Source organism: Poecilia reticulata, linkage group LG7, assembly GCF_000633615.1.
Source record: "Poecilia reticulata strain Guanapo linkage group LG7, Guppy_female_1.0+MT, whole genome shotgun sequence".
Taxonomy (NCBI): domain Eukaryota; kingdom Metazoa; phylum Chordata; class Actinopteri; order Cyprinodontiformes; family Poeciliidae; genus Poecilia; species Poecilia reticulata.
The window spans coordinates 27,125,740-27,145,867 of NC_024337.1; the positions used below are offsets into that span (position 1 = coordinate 27,125,740).

The window sequence follows — 20,128 nt, forward strand, 5'->3', positions numbered from 1 at the left end:
GTGAAAAGAAACAAATAATTTAAAAAATGAAGCACGCGCGGCTGCAGGAGCATTTATGAAACCACAGTGGCTGAAAAAGTGAGGTATGACGAAGTTGTCTGATGCAAATGGAAGTGCTAAGAGTGGGCTTGTGAGTGAAACATTTCTCCTATGTAGGATGAAGCTTAAAGGGCAGCAGGGGAAGAACTGAAACTGTAACATTTAATATGACTTCCTGTATTGACAAACAAGCTGTAATAGATGCACAGCTATGAAAGAAATATCTGAAATTGTTACAACTATGCACTGCTTTTTTTTAGTCTATCATCTAAAATCCTGATCAAGTAAAATGAAATTTTTGTTGTAACACACCAAAATCGGAAAAACGGAAGGGATATAAATAGTTTTGTCACTCACTGAGCCCCGTAGTCCAGTTCTGACTCTAAACCCACCTGTTTAGAGATCCTTTTGAACCACAATAAATGAAGCATTTACTAAACATACTAAATATGGCGAGTACTAAACATGCCAAATATGTTTCATACTAAACATGTGTAGTACATTTAGTACTAAACATACTAAAAGTAGTACTAAATACGTTATCATAATTTGATTATGTGTATTCATCATCAACATCATGAATACACATGATGTGTACTTATGATTTTGTTGATGGCCTTCATTAAAATGTAATGTTCATTACCGGTTTCATCAGTTGTTGACTGCATGGTGTCTTTTATGAGTTTGTGTTTTTACGATGTAAAGCACTTCGGACTGCCTCGTTCCTGAAATACAAATAAACTTGATTGATTGATAGTTTCAGACCACTCCATTATCAGTCCTTTTTTTTTTATCTCCACACTTCTTAAGTAAGAACAAAATTCACAGCTCTCCACTGAGTCACCAACAATGACCCCAATGTGAAAAATACAACATCAATACAGGACTTAGACATAGGGGAGAGAGTCAGCCTTCTGTAAATTAGCATAGAAAGTTTGGACCCCCAGATATCTAACTGCTCCCCTCCTGCAGCGTTAAAAATAACCCTCATCCGACTGAGCAGACAGAGTGGGAGTATTATCTCACTGAGGTTTGTTTAACATGGACCAGACAACATAGACACACACACGCACACACACACAAAGCCACAGATAAAGGAGAAACGGAGAACGTTGGACTGGGGCAGAAAGAAATCTTGCAGATGCTACACAGCCGATTTCAATATCTTCATTACATCCGTTGCAACATCCTTTAGGTTCTGCAGAACTCAGCAGCGGTTCTGATTCTTCGTCGACTGCGACCGGTTGCTTCTGTAATTCATTTTGTGCGCTATTTATCATCAGAGGCCATTGTTTTTGTTTATGCACATATAAAAAAAAATAAGATAAGCCAATGGGATAAACCAAAGACCTAATCAGACATAGACTTCCTGTAAAAGAAACTCACTGAAAATCTTTGTTTACTCTGAGAAGACATTAAATGTTTACTTTTTAAAAGTTTCTTTTTCCAAGCGAGATCAAAGAAAACTTTTCAGTTTGCCTAAACATTTCATTTCCTCCTTCATATTTAACGCATTGGGAATTTGAGGATTTAATGTTAAATCCTAAAGGTTTAAACAACAGCTCCACATTTACTATCACAAATAATAATAATCACATGAAATTATAATGCTGTTTAACAGAAGATATTTTTGCAGAACAGTAGTTTTATTTATTGAAACTTGTTTGTTTTTATCCTATTTTAGTAATACACTTTAAAGTGGAATTTACAAATGTCACAATGGTTACTTTGAGATTTGTATTTGAGAAAAGGCTCTTTCCTGTGCAAAAACTGAGGTAGTGAAGAGAAAATTAAACACATTTATAAAAAACAATTAAATGTAAAACGTTTCCATATTTCCATAGTCATAAGAAATGCTTGTATGTTGACTCTCTAATGCCCCCTTCTGGTTAAAAAGAAAACAACAAGAACTGGTTTATTTGCAAAATACAAAAACTTTATTAAAGATCTGCAATATTTCATATCATTCTGTGATTTACTTTCTTGACCGTAGTGATTATGGTGGTACATTTTAGGTCTAAATAAACAAACAAATACAAAAAAAATGGGATTAAAAAAGTGTATAAAATGTGCTTTAAAATAGAAAATAACATCTCTTGAAATATATTTACACTAATATAAAGATCGTAAATAACCATTGAACCCTTACAAGGTTCAATGCTTGTAGAATATGTACAACTAAATATTTCAGTCTGTCTTTGATACCTGTGATAAATGCTCCTTTAACTTAAGTTGAACACTTTTACATTATAGTCAATACTGCTTTGGTGAGAACTTCTGTTTTTTTTTACATGTGTCCTGTAAATTATAGTGAACAATCCAAACTTTTATGCTGACTATGACTAAGTTTTTGTGAAAAACCCATTTTAGAAAAGTGTGAGTAATAATGATTTCCCGTCTTGCAATGGTGAGTAAAAAAAAAATTCCCTTATGACCCCTTGCTTGGAGAACTGCTATAAATCTGCAATTGCAAAATGGTCAAACACATACGGTTCTGGGAAGCGTTGACTATGCTGATGACGTTCAACATTCCTCCTGTTGGTTATTGTAATTTTCCATGATATTTCTTGGTGTTCTCGCTTAGATGTCACGTTTGAGTTTCTCTATGCTGAAGTCGCTTTCGACGTCCAGTTTGGAAAGAGTTTTCTTCACCCTCAAGGCTGTGAGGCGGGCCGTTGGGTTCTGGTACCAACACTCCTTCATAATCTTGACAATGGTTGATAGGATCTGGACACACAAAGATGTAATTAGAGTAATAGCCACTGGCGACATGTCCTTGTTTGAGTAAACTTCATAGTACAGTTTCAGGTTTTTCTTCAAATGGAGCCAGTCTTTCTTGTAACAATGCAAGATACTATAAAATACAGCGTATTCATATGCTGCAACCACAAACATCATGTATCATATCAAGATTTCATCCAATAAACCAGGAGAAAGTAGCAAATAATTGCCAAATGGAAGTATACAAGGCTTTCAACATTTAAAAAAAAAAATCTCACAAGTAGGGGTGTTTATTTGTATTCCTCCTCAACATTAAATTCTCCCAAATATAATCCAACACAACCATTTGTCACCTAATTAGTGACAAATGACATCTGTCTGCCTATACTGACATGATGTGTATGGAGAAGACTAACCACAAAAGGAGCCAAAAGGACAACAGTAACAAGACAACAAGCTGTGCATGCCAAATATCTGCCCTTCATAGCAGAGTGCCAAGAAAGTCATTAGAAATTACACCTAGAGTTTGCCATTTGGAAGACACAGTAGACATGTGGAAGAAGGTGCTCTGGTCAGATGAAATGAATATATTATTTTTATTTTATTTTTTTGCTTCCATGCAAAACGCCATCAGTTATGCAATGGGGATTTTTTTTTCTTCAGTAAGAACCGATTTTCAGAAGAAAAGGGGAAGGTAAATTCAGGGTAATCCTAAAAGAAAATCTGAAGGAGGCTGCAAAAGACTTGAGATGGGTTCTTCTTCCAGCTAGAAGTGTGGGTCAGTGGTGCGCTAATCTTATTCACATGGGACAAAATAACATTTCTCTACAAAAAAATATTTTTAAAACTGAAAACACAAAAAAAAATTTTTCCCACCTGCTAAAATCAGCTAAAATGTAAACATTTCATTGACACAAAAAGTTTGATATTTGTACAAAAAGGGAAATACTTATAGAAATAAAACACAACAGTCTTGCATGTTTGCCTCATAAAAAAAAAAAAAAGAATATGATTCCCAGCTATTTTTGGTCCATTGTTTTCTATGTTGCAGCTTTACAACTTTTTTTTGCCCACATTCAGAAACAAAGAACAGGACATGAGTGACTCTGTCTGTAAAACCGGCTACTCTATTTAGCCAAGTTCGATGAATGGGTGTGTCCAAATCTGCTGTTGAGGAAAAGTTGCTGAATGTCTTCGGTTCTGTTTACTACAAAATTAAAATGAAATATTTTCATTTTCGGGAAGATTACCATGTCAGTGTAAATTTCACTTGGAACTTCTTGTGCCAGCAAATTGATTCTTCGATATAGCTGCGTGTCTGGTTGTGTGTGTGTGTGTGTGTGTGTGTGTGTGTGTGTGTGTGTGTGTGTGTGTGTGTGNTGTGTGTGTGTGTGTGTGTGTGTGTGTGTGTGTGTGTGTGTGTGTGTGTGTGTGTGTGTGTGTGTGTGTGTGTGTGTGTGTGTGTGCACTGGAAGAACTTACTGGGTGGGAGTGGAGTCTGTTGTGCAGGCTGGGCTTCTGCTGGTCCACACACACCACCTTCTTCATCTCCTCAAAGCTTGGATCGGAGGGCACCAAGTCAAAGAAGGGCGGCCGATACTCCTCAACAATCCCTGAGAAAAGTGGGACAGGAATAAACAACACAAACTTAGTCACACCTATTTAAAATAACAACCATGACAGAAAAAAAATGCAGTTTATGAAAGTAAATATTCTCCCTGTCAAACTGAAAGATCACATGTCATTCCTCTTCAAATTTATATCAGCTTCTTATTTATTTATCCCCACATAAATTTACAGCACATCCATTTTTCCTCTCATAAAAGGCTTGAAACAGCAAGATAAGCTTGCTGGAGATAAGCTGCAGTGGGAGTTTTTGTAAAGTATGTTTGGCTAAACAGGACAGTGGGAGAGATACGGGTTCCCTGGTGACTGCATGAAGACCTTCCCCCACATATGCATTCATCTGCACATTGTGTCCGTGTGTGCAGCAGCAGTGTGTAACCGGGTTGCACATGGGAGTGTGTTTGCAATGACAACTTGTGTGCATGGGCATCTGGGCCGTGTAACAGTGAGTGCTGACAACAGATAAGACTGTTTATAATTACTGCAGTGCTAATCATGGGAGAGGAGAGGAGAGACAGACAGACACAGAGGAGGAAATAAAAAACAAAAATGCTCAACTGATGAGATGCAGCCTTTTGTGCGTGCGTATACTTCCAGAACAACACATGGTGAGAATAGACACGTTCTTTTGGTTTTCCGATAAAAAGGGGGAAACTAATAATTTTGTTTTATTTTATTTGGCTCAGATTTTTAAAACAGCAAATCTACTGCAACGCCTGACAAGTGCGCTCACAGCCCTGGACTATTTTCACATTACTAGGACAAAATCACATAACCTCTGTGGATTTTGTTGGGGTTTTATGTGATAGATGGACGAAGTAAGTTGGCAGGAAAAGAAATGCAGCATATGGCATTTTTAGAAATAGAAGTCCAAAAAGTGCTACATGTATTTCTTTTTAAGATCACCTTGTCTCCACTCTCATCTTCCACTACCTTGAGGTATATTATTCTCCACCCACTTTGCAGATGTGGAGACTGACATCTTTTCTAATTCCTCTCTGCAGCAAAGCTAAAGCCCAATCAGAGTTGATCAAGTTTTGTTCCAACTTTTAATTTGATTTAGCTCTGAACTTTGACTATGTTGTTCAAACAAGTTGAAATGCTTTCATTTTATTTTAACTCTGGTTCTATGTTTAGGTCTATTTTCCAGCTTGAATGTGAACTCTCACCTCTTTTGCATCATCTAAGAAATTTTTTATCCAGGTTTGTCATGTAATGAGAACAGTGGTCCCCTAAAGGGTCCATCAGATTTTGGCTGCAGATTGATCATTAAATACATACATTTAAAGCACCTCATCTGCTTAAAATCCATAAAACAATTTGTTGTCGTAACATGACAAAATATGGGTACCGTTGCTCGGTTCAGGGTCTTACTGCCAGCTTACCATTGACGACAGTCCTGCGCGTTATTTCCCAGAAGACCAATCCGAGGGCCCAGATGTCTGTTTGCTTGTAAGACTCAAAGACATCGACACGAATTGTCTCATCCAGCACTTCAGGGGCCATGTAGCGCTTCGTCCCCACACGAGGGTTGTTGCCCACATCCAAGTAGTCATGAGACTGAGAGTGCATCACAGCCAAGCCTGAGGAGGCGGTGTGCGTAAAATACAGGTGAAATTATTTCATCCATCACTTTGGACGAGCGAGTGAAATCAGCACAAATTTGAAAGTAGATGCAACATGCACACTTCACCTAGATCGGCAATGCAGCACTGTCCGTTCCTCTTCACCAGGATGTTTCTGCTCTTGAGGTCTCGGTGGGCGATGGCCGGCTTCTCCTGGGAGCTGACTATCTCAGTGTGGAGGTGGACCAAGCCACAGGCCACCGAGAGGCACATCCTCAAGCAGCTCTCTGGCTCCAGGCTGCGGTACTGCAGGAAGTCGTAGAGCGAACCCAGCTCATGGAAGTGAGTGACGAGCCACAACTGGGTGCTGGAGTTTTTGGACGTCATGTCCGAGGCGATGAAACCTGAAAGGACAAAACGAGAGATGTCAGGAAACGGACTACTGGGTTTTCTTTTAGTCTCGCATTTAATTTGACGGGTATTAAAGTTTCAGGTGGCCGTACAAATGGTGGAAGGCACATATTGTAGCTTAAAAAAAGTCTTTCTTGATGTAGAAAGTTTATTTCTCACAGCTTTAGCTGCCGTACCGAGGATATTCTCATGGCGCAGCTGCACTGTATTGTAGATCTCTGTCTCTCTGAACCAGGACTGCTCGTCCCTGGAGGAGAAAATCTTGACAGCCACACTCTCCCCCATCCACGTCCCCCTCCACACTTCACCATATCTGCCTTTACCTGGATGGGAAAAGACAGAGTTAATCAGGATTACTGCAAAAGAGAGAAAGAGAACAACAAATAAACTGAAACAAAACTGACCGACACATTCAACAAGGGAGATTTGTCTCGCCATAGTTCTTTGGACCAGATATGGAAGGCCTGTCCCACTTCCTGAAGTACAAAATTCATCAAAAATTTCCTAAAAAAAAAAACAAACAAGAGACGCAAATATATTTAAGAGCTACAATAGTCATTTTCTCTGTCTCATTGGAAAGTATGAGGTGTTGCTTACGCCGTAGGTGGGGTCATTTCCGGAGGGGACTTTGACCGCGATTCCGTGATCTTCAGGGTCTTTCACCTTGCTGGACGCACGTCGAAATCGCAGAAACAGCAGAAAACCACACACGATTAAAGTCGTGAACAGCAGCAGCACAGTCACAGAGATCCACAGCTTGGGATGTGGGTACTCTGGGGGAGGAACTGTTGTCGGCTCCCCATCTGGACAGACATAAACGATTCAGTCACGAATCCTCTGAAAAATTCATTTCAGTAATGTAGCTAAAAAACTATTTCAAGCTTTTATTTTTGTTCCTTTTAATGATTACAGCCAATATAGAAAGATGCGTGCCTTTCCAAATGCAATCCAATCGGCAGTTTACCACAGGTGGAGTCTATTCAAGTTGTAGAAACATCACATCAATGGCTGCAAATACTCAATAATATGTGAAATATTTTTTTTTTATTTTTTACGTATTTGCAAAATTACTTTGCACATGCACAGTTTCCTTTTATAAAATGAAATAAATTAACCTTTCAATAAAGTTCTAATGTGCTGAGATAACAACTACATAATCAGACTGGTGAGTCTCGAAGTACTAATTTGCCGTAACTGGCCACCAGGGGGAAGCAATTACAACCTCTAGAGAAGATGAAGGCTCGCCACCAACCCATGCAAGCTGACCAAAGTTACCTCAAGCAACCTAATCACTCAGATCCATTAGGTTCAGTAATACATTTCTACGATATATAAATATTGCAAAAGTATGACTATAGGTACTGACTAATATTTGGAGGCGGTGTGATCAGGGTGTTGCACTTGTCCGTCTGGCAGCACTGGACAAAAAAGCCGGGGAAGGATCCAGAGCATCGCTCTCTGTAGTGTTTTTTTGGGAAACATCCCCATGTCTCAGTGACGGGGCTTTCTCCTCCTGGGTCCTTGTTTAGCACCCAGGTGTAGAAACAGTAGTCTCCTCTGCACGTTTCATTGCTGCAAATGTGTGTGTTCCTTGGGTTCTCACATTTGCACAGCTGCTTCCCTTCTTCACCGCCATCCTGGTTTTCTGAGGCGCAAGAACACAATAGAAAATAGAAAGAAAATTAGATCTAAATCTCCTCACGTAACGGTTAGGCAAGAAAAATGGCTTACCTGGAGAGAAATTACCCTTCTTTTGTCAAGAAAAAAAAAAGCAATTTTTCTAAAATCATAGGCGGGAGGTCAGAAATTATTTCCTTTTAGGAGAACACAAATTATAAGTTAGCCCCATTTCCTGTGCTGCCACATGATGGCACGTCAACAGCCAGCTTGTCGTCGTTCATTGGGAGCGGCCATTTTGGTTTCAAATGACAATATTGTCGAAAATGAGACCACACAATCCAAGATGTAAGCCTCAGTTTGCTATTAGACCTTTAAAGATTTCATTTAATACCTGAACTCATGGGATAAGGTGTTCAAAACTTAAAAGTTGAAGTTCTTCACAGGTACATTAGGGAAATCATCAAAAATTACTTTTTTCAGAAATGCAATTTAAAAGTGAAACTTATATATCATTCACACAAAGTAATGCATTCTAAATGTGCCATTTCTGTTTAGTTTGATGATTATGACACGAGTAAAGAAAAACCAACATTTTCCATGTGGAATATAGAATATTTTGTATCACTGCATCAGTGCAGCGTGGCATGTTGGGAGATCTGTTTGTGGTTTTGCTGAAGTAAATTCAAAGCCCCAGGCTGCTCTGATAGCAGTCTGCATCGTGTTGGTGTCTCTCGTCTTCCTCTGGACATTTTGCTTTGGGGTTCAGGTCAGGCCAGTGGCCTCATTCAGGATCATCATCTCCAGGTACTTTGGAAGTGTGAGTAGGTGCCAAGAACCAAAGGAAACTGAAATTAGCATCTTCATAAAGCTTATCAGCAGAGTGAAGTGGTCTAAAGTTTCTTGTTTGGAGGCTGCACTGACTTTGGACTCAACAACTCTACATGGACCAACATCAGGAGATGATGTGGCCCAATTAACACCCAATTAACACCCAATTAACACCGGACCTCAGGCAACTAGGAGTCTGTGGCTTCCCACTCTTCCTCCAGACTCGGGGACCTTAACTTCCAAATTGAATGAAACATTTACTCTCAACTAAAAATAAGTTTTTAAAATACTCAGCCGCGGTCCGGTCTTTGTTCTTTTTGGCCAGTACAGGAAGCTACTGAAATTGTCCTGGTTCCGAAGCGACTTATTGCAAGAAAAGCGACCTTTGCCTGAATGAATCTCATCTTTCTAGGGTGGTTTTTGAAGTACAGACTCCAGCCACGCCCCTAAACTCTTGTCTCTGCTGCTTATGCACTGTTTCCTGCAGTGCTTTTTTCCTTCCACTCAACCTTCCATCAACACGTTTGTATGCAGACCTCTGTGAACAGCCAGCTGGACCTTTCTTGGCTGCCACTTCTTGTTGACAGTGTCAGTGACTCTCCGCTTGGCAACTGTGAAGTCAATGGTGCTCTCTGTCTATAATAGCTGATATCTTTATAAAAAATTCTGACAAAAAATTATATCTTCATTAGCTGCAAGCTACGATCAGATATATCTTTCAGTGTTTAAGTAATATCAGTATCATATTTTGAAATAAACTAATAAAACTTTTTTACTTCTTGATAATATTACAATACATTAAAATACACCCATATTGTGCACAGAGTGACAGAAATACCCCCCTGTTAGTTGCAAAGCTCTGCAGGAATGCGACTTTGTTTAAACTGCCAGAGGCGATTTAAAACTAAAAGGAAAACAGTCGAGCATCTAAGACACTGTCTTCTTGAAGTGGGTGGAGAAAATCTTCTGCCTCTCATTTACTTTGACTGCTCATCATGTCACGAAGCCAGTAAACACTGGTCCTGTTTAAGCTTGCTGGTTGGACACAGACGGTTTCGTTTCAGGGGATTGAACAGAACTTCGGCAGAATAAAACAAGTGAACGCTTCATGAGAAAAGCAAAAAAAAAAACAAAAAAAAAACAACTTTATATTTAACTCACCTGCATGAATGGTGGAAGTCAAGAGAAAAACTCCTGCTAACAGAACCGTGAGCAGAGCAGATCTTCCCATCACTGAGGAAATAAAAAGAGAAACTGTGTTAGCAGAAGTTTGTTTTTTTTTTACTTAGAAAGGGAGAAGTGACCCAGAAGAAGCAAGAGATCTCAGCTGCGGCTTGATTTCAGTTTACAGATGGTAACTTAATAGTTGTGTCCATGAGGAGCAGAGCGGTGGCTGAAGTCGAGGCCCTAAAGGAAGCTATGAGGTCAAAAACAACAACCAGAGGATCCAGCCTGTCTGACTGTGTTTAATTGCACTGGGTGGGAAAAAAAAGGGGGCTTAAGGGGAAGCGGGCTGAAAAGGCCCTTGAGTGTGTTTGTGTTTTCTCGGACTGCTTGTGGCGCTGTGCTACACGGGCTCCAGGCCTGACGACTCCACAGCTAGCCTGCTCGCAGAGTAAATATTGATGGCTATGCTTCCTGCCATTGAGTGGCCCCACCCGGCTGGCAGGCGAGACTCGGGTCTGCTCATTGTTTAGGGCCCTGGCGCTGGCAGTCACGCACAGTGAGAGGACTGTGATACACACACTCATAACTTAAGAGAGCTCGGAACGAAGCTTTCACTAAAAAGTGAAGCAACGTCTTTCAACAGCACCAACTTTAATTCACTTGTATTTTGTTTTCAGCTATTTTCATTTACATCAACTAAATGACTTTAGCTCAATTCCAATTGGGTCTTCTTTTTTTTTTTTTTTTTTTACAATATGACAACCATTAAACAGAATGTTGCAACAATATTTGTATCTTTTCTACAAAACGATCCACAGATGTTTGTGCTTTGGTTTTCTTTTGTCATTTATTTTTCTAGACCTTTGGCTAGAAAATCTCTTGCCAACATTCATTTGTTCATTAGGGTTTTGCCATATAACTTAACTCCTTTGTGTTTAGTTTCTTAATTTATTATTAATATTTCTTTCCTATACTTTCATCTATGCATTTTGATTTATTCTCTTTTGTTGGTTTCAGGCCTTTCTCCCTTTTGGTGTGATAATTCTTTTGAGTCTTAGTTCAGCTTCCTTTGTTTTAATTAGTCTCTTCTAATTAACCAAACTCTTTCCTTTGCCACGTTCCACCCATGCCTCAGTATTTAAACTTTTGATTTTTCATTGTTCCTTACTGGATTCTCAAATTACTCTGCCTGCCTTACTTTGGCTTCCCATTATAAGGTCTTCTGTTTATTACTATGCACCCTGGATCTAAAGACTAAAGAAAAGTTCACATTGCCGGGGGTCGGAGATCCTATACATATAGCAGTAGCTCCAATGAAAGGGCTTAGATGAAAGCACATTGGTATCCAAGAATATCTAACATAAAAGTGTCTTTTAACCAGTTCAACAGGTTAATGTCAGCAGCACTCCATTTCATAAACTCTAAAAAAGGAAGGAGCTCAAAGGTGAAAGGTGTCAAACAAAACGGATGCAGACCAGCGCCACTAGACCAGTGCATTTTGATGAATGAAGCACGTGTTTGTTATCTAGTTTATAGAATTGATAAATTCATTAAAAAAAGGCTTGTTCACTTCCACAATTCTGATCTCATTAATGGTTATTTTGTGTTGAAATCAGCACGTTTTCAAAACACTTGAAAATCAACAAGTTCTCAAGTGGTTCTTCATGCTTTAATGAAGATTTAAAGAATGTTTTTTTAATTTTTTTAATTTTTTTTACACTAAATGTAGATATAGCAAACAAAGAGTTACAAATACCTCCTTAAGGAAGGTTTTGATTGAAGAAATTAGTACAAATGGTCCACTGGCTCTCTGGCGCCTCTGCTTATTTAGGAATAATGGGTTTAAGCGTGACCTTTTTAAATCTCAAGCCCAAGTTTATAAAGGCCAACACACCGAGAAGCATTCTAACACCTGCCAAGATATACAAACCTGCCTTTGTGGTGGTTTGCTTAACAAGATGTGGCGTCAATTCCTTTCTATCTCCAGTTTGCGTGATTTCCATGTGCTTTCATGGATTTCCTTGCGGTCTCACAACACGCCTGTTAGCTGTTAGTTTTATTGCTAAATTTAAAAAGTGTCCTTTTGATGTGTGTGTGGATGATTGTTTGTGTCTGTGTTCCCTGCCACCGGCCCGTTAACTACTGGCATATAAGCGGCAGCTTTCAGCTGACCTTTAATGGCATTACGTGAGTACAGAAAGGGGAGCAGTGGAGCTACACGCATGAACGTAACAGAACCATCATGTTTTTTTTTTGTTTTATTTATATCCTTCCCATATGTGCAAAATAGCAAATGAGTTCAAGTCTTGTCCCAGTTAACTGATGTTTTAAGGATATTTTCTGCGACGTGTCATATTGTGAATTTTAGTCGCACTAATCAGAGTGGCATCCAGGAGGTGACTCTGGAGGAACTGCAGAAATCCACCGCTCATGTGGGAGAATCCACTGACTGGACAGATATTAGTTGTGTTGTCTAAATATCCGGACTTTGCAGAAGAATGGGAAGAACAAAACAATTGTTGGTAGGAAGCCATAAGAGATCTCAAAGTTTGCAACCAGTCGGACAGGAGATTCAGTACACCAAAACTGATCTTTGTGGCATTCATATGTTGGAAAACTAATGAAGCACCTCACACTGAAAGTCTATCCTGGAAAACATCATGTTAAATTAGGCAAAAAACTTGAAATTGGGTAGGAGGATTACCTCCCAGGTTAACAAGACAAACGCTACAATGGAATGGCTCGAATCACACTCATGCGTTAGGATGATCTAGTCAAAGTCCAGACCTCAATCCAACTGAGAATCCATGCAAAGATTTGAAAATGGTTCTTTATATTCAGTTCAACAATGCTAGACTCTAGATGTACAGCAAAATGTGTTTTTTCAAAGAATTGTCTCAGAGAGGCTGGTTGTAGATGCATGCCACGTCTTTTAGATTTTTATTTGGACAAAAGGTTGAGGGATCTTTTATCCTTTTTCTGCTTCAAGGTATAGCCTTATAATACACTAATATTGTTGATCTATCAAACAACAAAACTGCACACATCTGGCAGTCGAACCAGCAAACTTCCGCCCAAGACTTTTGATATCCTCTTTTAGATGCATCTGCTTAACAAAAAAAATCTAAGTGACAACTACAGGAAGCCATCTCGTTGCATTTCAAAGGCAGCGTGAATTGTGACAGAACAGTAACCAGACAAACACCAGGTTTCATTGAAACTTTTTTTTTTTTTGATGCTCTGAAATTTCTAATTGTTCTTTTTTCCCCCCCTCTCTCTTAAATTGTACAGTTCCTGCAAGTTGAGCTGAACTTCCTGATGAAAGCAGGCCATAAAAGGAGTTTCTTCTGAGAATCAAAGGGTGAACTGGTGTGTCACATCTCCTCCAAATCCAGAGCAATCTGATAGCAGTGTATAGCAACCTCTAGCTTGAGACGCCGCTGCTGTCAGGGTTAAACTCTCGAAGTACAGAACATGTTAAAACCACAGCCGCCTTGTCTTATCACCCAGCACAAAGTGCTTCCTGAATCATGCAGCTTTTTAAAAAATGTAACCTCAACCAAGAAAGTAAATCTGATGGTTGGCCTAAACACAAATGCCACACGCAAACCGGACTAATTCTTGATTTAAACAGTTCACTCGAAGAACTAGCTATTGCTGAAATGTTACAGAGATCTCAGTGAAGGGAAATCTCCCACCGCAGGCGTACAGACTTTATACTTAGCTCCTGTTTGTCTCCATTCTGTCCAAAGCTACACCCACGTGACCCAGGGGAAAACATAAACTGTCATCTCTTCCTCTCATCTGCATGGCTCTAACGCAGGAAGGCAGATCTCTCATTCCATCTGGACGACTGTGTGGTTACAGTGGTCGGATGTGTCGGGCACCTCATCACACACAAGCTTTCCTCTTCTTTAGATTAAATGTTTTTTTGGGTTTCCCCTGACACATGCTGTTATATTACAACAGCATCTACCATGAGGCCTAAAGCACTAAAGCAGACGACGCTTTCCCCCCCTTAAATTAAACCTGAAATGAACGTCCGTCTGAGAGAGGAAATGGCAAATTCTTCAAACTCAGCTGCACACACAAACGCTGCTTCCCAAACAGAAGACGGAAAACAATGAAAGGAAATGCACAAAAAGAAAATAACAAACACACAGATATTTTAGTGTGAACAGCATGCACCTGATGAGCGAACACCAGCGGTCACATGGAAAGATGACCTGAAGTGTGGAAGGTCAAATAGCTCCGGCATGTTTGTGCTGGTGTAAGTTCAGTGGGAGAAAAAGAGAACTTAAATGGAGGAGAAACACAACCACAAGGTCTGTGGTTGAAAGTGCAGACTTTCTCATGTAGGAATTACCCAAAATATATGTCTAGATTGAATTTTTACCTATAATCACTGCAACTGGTTAAGATAAAAAAAAATGCATTCTTTTAAAACAAAGCAACACACAGACCAACACAGATTTCCTTCAATTATAAAACTGAAGTCGAATGATACACTCTTTGCACAGTCTTGTTTTCTTTGTTTTTTACAAATCCACATTTGAAATCTGTATTTGAAATTTGAAGTCAATGTCAAACATTTTCCTTCCAAAGTCTCCTAATTAATGAATATATTCCATAATCTTATAATTTAATCTCAGCATGAATTCAATCATGTTCAGTGAAGATTTCATAGACGGCCTATTTATGGTCAAATAAATAGGCTGTTACATAAAGTCTGGTTTGCAGTTTGTTACAAGCCACAAAGGGGGAAAAAGATGCTCTGTTCAGTATTTGACTTTTTGACCTGCATTCAAAACACTTTATGGGAAGAAAAAAAATGAGACTGCACATCAACCTGAACAAACCACCCCCTTGGCTGGAACACATTAGTGACTCTAAACATATAGCTAGAACTACAATAAAATGGCCCAGTCAAAGTCCAGACCTAAATATTGATCACAGATTATCTCCTTCCAATCTGACTAGCTAAGTTATAGCATCTTAATTTAGCTATAAGATGTGCACAGCTGGTAGATACTTATTCATTGTCTTGTTGCTGTAACTGCAGGAGAATACAAATACACACAACACTTGTCATACTTTATTTGTGAAAAATAATAAAAATATAAACATGATCTGTGATCTTCTTTTTACAATGATACACTAATTTGTGTTTGTAAAGTTTGTGCTTACAGCAAAATGTGGAAAAGTTCAAAGGAAAGGCCAAAGGTTCTCTTTTTAAAACAAATACACAAGAAAGAACTAAATGTGCTTCTGTCTAAAGCAATTTTTAAAACGAATTTATGCATTTAAACTTGGGAATTCAATAAAAATCTGAATTGCTCTTGTTGATAAAATTAAAATAACTGAATATTTACCTAAAAATACAGCTAAGAAATAATGCAAATATCTTGATTAATCACCTACTTCTTCCCATGTGAGCAAAAGTCCCATTAAATCGGGTAACAAATCAATTTCTATGTGAAAAGCTGAGTTTCTATGATCTATCCCTGGACATTAGATCAAATATAGGCGCTCATAGATGGAAAACTAATAGTTTTCTTTCTACACATGTGACACCTGTTCACATCTGGAAACATGTGACCCGCTGCGAAAAGTGACTTGAGGCAAATTACTCTGTGTTGTTACCTATCAGCACTAATTCGGTTATTAGGGAAGAGTTAAAAGAAAGTCAAAATGTGTTTATTACCTGTTTTCTGCTCCCCTTTTAACTTGTCAGATGGAGCCGCCAGACGTAGCCCATATCACAAACAGGACGAATAAGAGTTTAAACCAGCGCCGGAGGTAAACCTGGCCTCATTGTGAGACTGAAATAAACCAGTTAAGAGTTGGAAGGCCCAGCTGCAGATGTTTCATCCGGAGAGACCTCACATCCTCTCCGCTGCCTCGACGACAAAACCAGCCGCAGCTTCGTGAAAGCAACAAAAAAAAAAAAACGCTTCTGGTAAACCAGAGAGCGGTTTAAAACCTAAAACCGCGTCACTTCAACGCACGCACGCGGAAAGATGAAAGTAGTGTTTCAAAAGGGGGTGGAGGGAAAAAGCAAGAAGAGGACCTCAGGGCTGGTTGTCTGAGTCCACAGCGAGGTGAATGAAGCCTATCTCATCTGGGAACAAATCTGCGCTGATAAAACCCACAACAGGAACATCGTCGTGGGGTTTCGAACCAGACTCCTTCCGCTTCGACTGGCTTCACAAGGGACGGCGGAGGGGACTCGGTTCCCATTAAGTAAGAATTCTTCAGCCGCCGTCCGTGTTCCCGATTAAAAGGCGAGATTAGAGATTTTTAAATAGTTGTAGGCATAGAGTTGTCGTCCCACCCCTTATTGTTCCGTCCAGACTCTGCGCGCCTGGAATGTGTTCTCTTAGCGGTTTTCCTGTTGCTTGCTAAACCTCTCATTTTCCTTTCCCCCTGTGGACTTGTGTTTTTGCTGCACTGACAGGAATGTGCGTCAAAGAGTTGCACCAAACTAAACCAAGAAGCAGAGACTGTCGGGCCAGATTTCCACCCTCAATGTTAGAAATGGTTAAAGTAGTGTTTATTGTGTGTGAACCATAATCTGCTTGCGGTGCTAGAATGCAAGCAAAAAACGAGGAAATATTTAATGGATGTAAAACAGGATCTGGAAGCAAGTATTTTCCATTTGAGGAAAATGAAGTATAGTAGTCCTTGCAGATTTCTGGCTGGAATTTATTATTTATGTACCCAGAAGTGATATCATTTTCAATTCAAGATCAGTGCAGACTCCTCACACAAAATTATTTAACAGATTGACAGAAAGTTATCATTTGTGTGTCTTCAAACACATATTTTCATGAATGACACCTCTTCTTAATCCATAGAGTTTACTATGTCCTGGAAACATTTCCAAAAGTGTTTTTATAGGATTTTTGATGTTATTGTTGGTCCATATGTCTTGAGATCTGACACTGATGTTGGACGAGAAGCCAGGCTTGCAGTTTTTTCGTCAGATAAAGTGTCACGACTTTTCAAAGTATTCAACATAAAACTCACTCATCCTTGTCTTTGTAGCTCTTGCGCAAACAGGAAGGGATCATTGCCTAAGAACTGTTCCCAGAAAATTGGGAGAATGGGATTGTCCAAAATTTCTTGATGGGCCGAAGCATTAAGAGATTCTTTATCATGTCCTGTCTGACAGTGTAGCACTCAGAATTGTTGTCTGAACTTTCCATACCCAAATTGTCCAGAGGGCAACCGCCCCGGCTAGCACGCAAAAATCAAACACATGCCCTCGAACACAAATGCCATAAATTAAGAAGTTCTTTCACTGAAACCAAAGGAGCAACCCCATCTTTTGGAAAAAATAAAACATAAAAACCTGCAGAAGACCCTAAATTTAACTTCAACATATTGCAGTCAGGTAAGTAAGTGCTATTCTCTTGGCCAACCATCAACAGACTCATCCATTGGATCTCCAAGCAGAGAAGTGTCTGCGTGCTCCACACCACTTCATGCAGCGGTTTGCACTGCACTTAGCGATGTGAGGCTTTGATGTAGTTCACGTCATTTACCACTTAGTTGCATAGTTATTTTCTCTGGAAATATGTATGCACTGTTCCTAAGATAATCTGAAAACCACAAGGTCTCTCGCTATATTGACTCTGTAGAAAGTGGATGATCTGCGGTGCCCATTATTTGTGGTTTTCTGTGGCCCACCGCTTCAGGGTGGAGCTTCTGTTTTTGTGAGCGTCTCAGTTGATTATTGGAGAACACTAATGAAGAAACGGCGACATGAAGACGTGACCAAAAGCAACAGAGTAAAGCAAAAACCCAAGCAATAAAACTAGGGATAAAACTGTGGAGGAATTTAAAGCAGTTTGCCTATGTGACAAGATCCAAGGCTTTGAACATCTCACAGAGTACTTCTCAACCCATCACCTGAAGATAAAAAGTCCTTATCACAACTGTAAATCTTTCGAGATATGGCCGTCAATCTAAACTGATAGGCTGCACAAGGAGAGCATTAATCAGAGAAGCAGTCAAGAGGCCCACGATAGGAGCGGCAGAGATCTATCGCTCAAGTAGTTGGAAGAAAGAAAAGTCAGATCTAATTAAACTTTTCTTAACTTATGTACACAAAAACTCATCACTCTGGATATGCCACATGAAACTACTTCAGTAAGTGCAAAAATAAGAACCGGTCCTCCTTCGGTTGATCCCAGTTCATGTTTTCTCTTGTTTTTCTGTGTACAGCTCATCATTCGACATAATTTACAAATGCACATATAAAATAAATTACATGCATTTAATGTAACATAAAAGTCTACCAAAACGCGAGAAAAAATGTGCACGCTTAGCAACTGTGGGAAGACATGATGACGCTAAATTGTCTTACTTTATTGCGTGCGTTTAGCGATTGTGGCAGCTAATACCCATCATGAAGACAAATGCCAAAGGGAGTTCAATGTGGGACATTTCACTTAAAACAGCCTTGTGCAGATGTCTTCATGTAATACAAATTTCCCTCCCTGTTCACAGGCTCTGTTTTCTCTCACATTTGGCTCACGGCTGCAGACACCAGCTGGAAGCTTTCACATCGGTTGTCAAGTTGCAAAATGAGCAAATTGTTCTTTGCACTTTTGGGACTTATTTTTCTTAAACCATTAATCTCTGTAATTTGAAGAGCCATGTAATCTTGATGGTTTCCATTTGTAGCACAACTCCTTGGAGTAAATAAAATAACATTTCAGTCCTGTCAAAGAAAAAAAAAACAACAACAAAAATGAAACAGTTTGTATTTCAACAATAAGCAGTTCATTTAAATGCTGACATGTCTTGTTCACCAAGGTGAAAACTTCAAGATATTTAGGTCAATTCTATATGCATGAACAGGTTTGAATCTTAATTTGAGAAATTGTTCAACTAAGATGTTTTTCCTTCTTAACTCGAGTGAGGAATTTATTTTAGGATTGACCTAAGGTCATCAAGTTCCCCTCTTGTGAAAGGAAGTGAGCTGCAGCTCTGAAAATAATATAAGACATTGTTTTACACCGTACCAGAAAAAGTACACGTTTTGCTTCTCCTTTTCCAACGGACACTGAGAGCTTTTCTCACACAAGAAGCTTTATTGTGAAATATAGTGTCACTTAAGTCATGACAAGCTCCAAATGTGCTTAAGCATAAGAGGTTGCCTTTGATCACATTTTATCACTAATAAAAGGTAATTGTTGTGTAATGATAATCTTGTGTGGATTAAAAGATTACTGGCAACCAGAGTTCAAAAGCCACCCCATGCCACAGCAGAGTCTTAAGTAGCTCAAAGAATCCTTATTTTAAAAGAGTAAATAAGGTTACAAGACTAATCAGTCACGTGTATTCTGCAGTAGAAAATACCTTATTTCTAGTTTTTCCACATATCTGGATAAAGGCATAAATGCAAGATTTTTGCAGCAGTTGCAAATCTTTCTAATGTTTTTCATATGTTATTACCACATAAGATACCCTTTGACCTACAAGTCCCTTCAAAATGTCCCAGTGGAAGCATGGCAGCTAAGCATTTCAAAAATACGAGAATCATATATGACCTTGTTAAGTAAAATATTTTTAGCAATATTGATTCTGATGTTGTCAAAACCTGATTGTGAATCTGCCTTTTAGTTGACAAAATTATTAAGTTTGAAATGCTTGTATGTGCAGCTGATTCATAGGATATTATGTCTAAAGTGATAGCTTGTTAACATGTTGGAAGTCAAAGAGGTATCTGAGTCCAAAGAATTAGTTTTAGAAAACAATAGTTGAATCTGCTTTTCTTTGGCAGTCTAAGGGGATTTATTTAGCTCTAATGTTAGCCAAACTCAGCTTCCAATTGGCTGACCAGTCCCTCATGGCAGCAACTCTCCAGGAAGTGCATGCTGCTGCATTGTTGTGCTCTGGGAAATAACACTCCTCCCCCCCAAAAAAAAACCTGGGGACCCATCAACCAGATTTGGCTAATAGGGCAGATATAAAAATTGAGATATGTTTCCTATAAATGTGTTTTTCATTTGTTTTTGTATCATATGTTATGTGTACATTTGTTTGGTTCTTTGGTCTATTAATAATTGGTTTTAGCTAAATAAATCCTATCCATCCATTTTCTTGCACCCTTGTCCCTTAGTGGGGTCAGGAGGGTTGCT

General features: G+C 39.2%; 1 protein-coding gene across 1 annotated transcript; it reads right to left on the bottom strand.

Annotated features, from left to right (window-relative positions):
• Positions 1-1,953: 1,953 nt before the first annotated feature.
• On the bottom strand, positions 1,954-16,377 carry acvrl1 (activin A receptor like type 1). Its single transcript, XM_008413666.2, has 10 exons — positions 15,682-16,377; positions 9,972-10,043; positions 7,729-8,007; positions 6,960-7,165; positions 6,767-6,866; positions 6,539-6,685; positions 6,080-6,355; positions 5,772-5,969; positions 4,243-4,373; positions 1,954-2,766 (listed from the first exon to the last, which is right to left on the bottom strand). The coding sequence occupies exons 2-10, from the start codon at positions 10,039-10,041 to the stop codon at positions 2,620-2,622; spliced, it is 1,554 nt and encodes a 517-aa protein (XP_008411888.1). The 5' UTR covers positions 10,042-10,043; positions 15,682-16,377; the 3' UTR covers positions 1,954-2,619.
• Between the last annotated feature and the right edge of the window lie 3,751 nt (positions 16,378-20,128).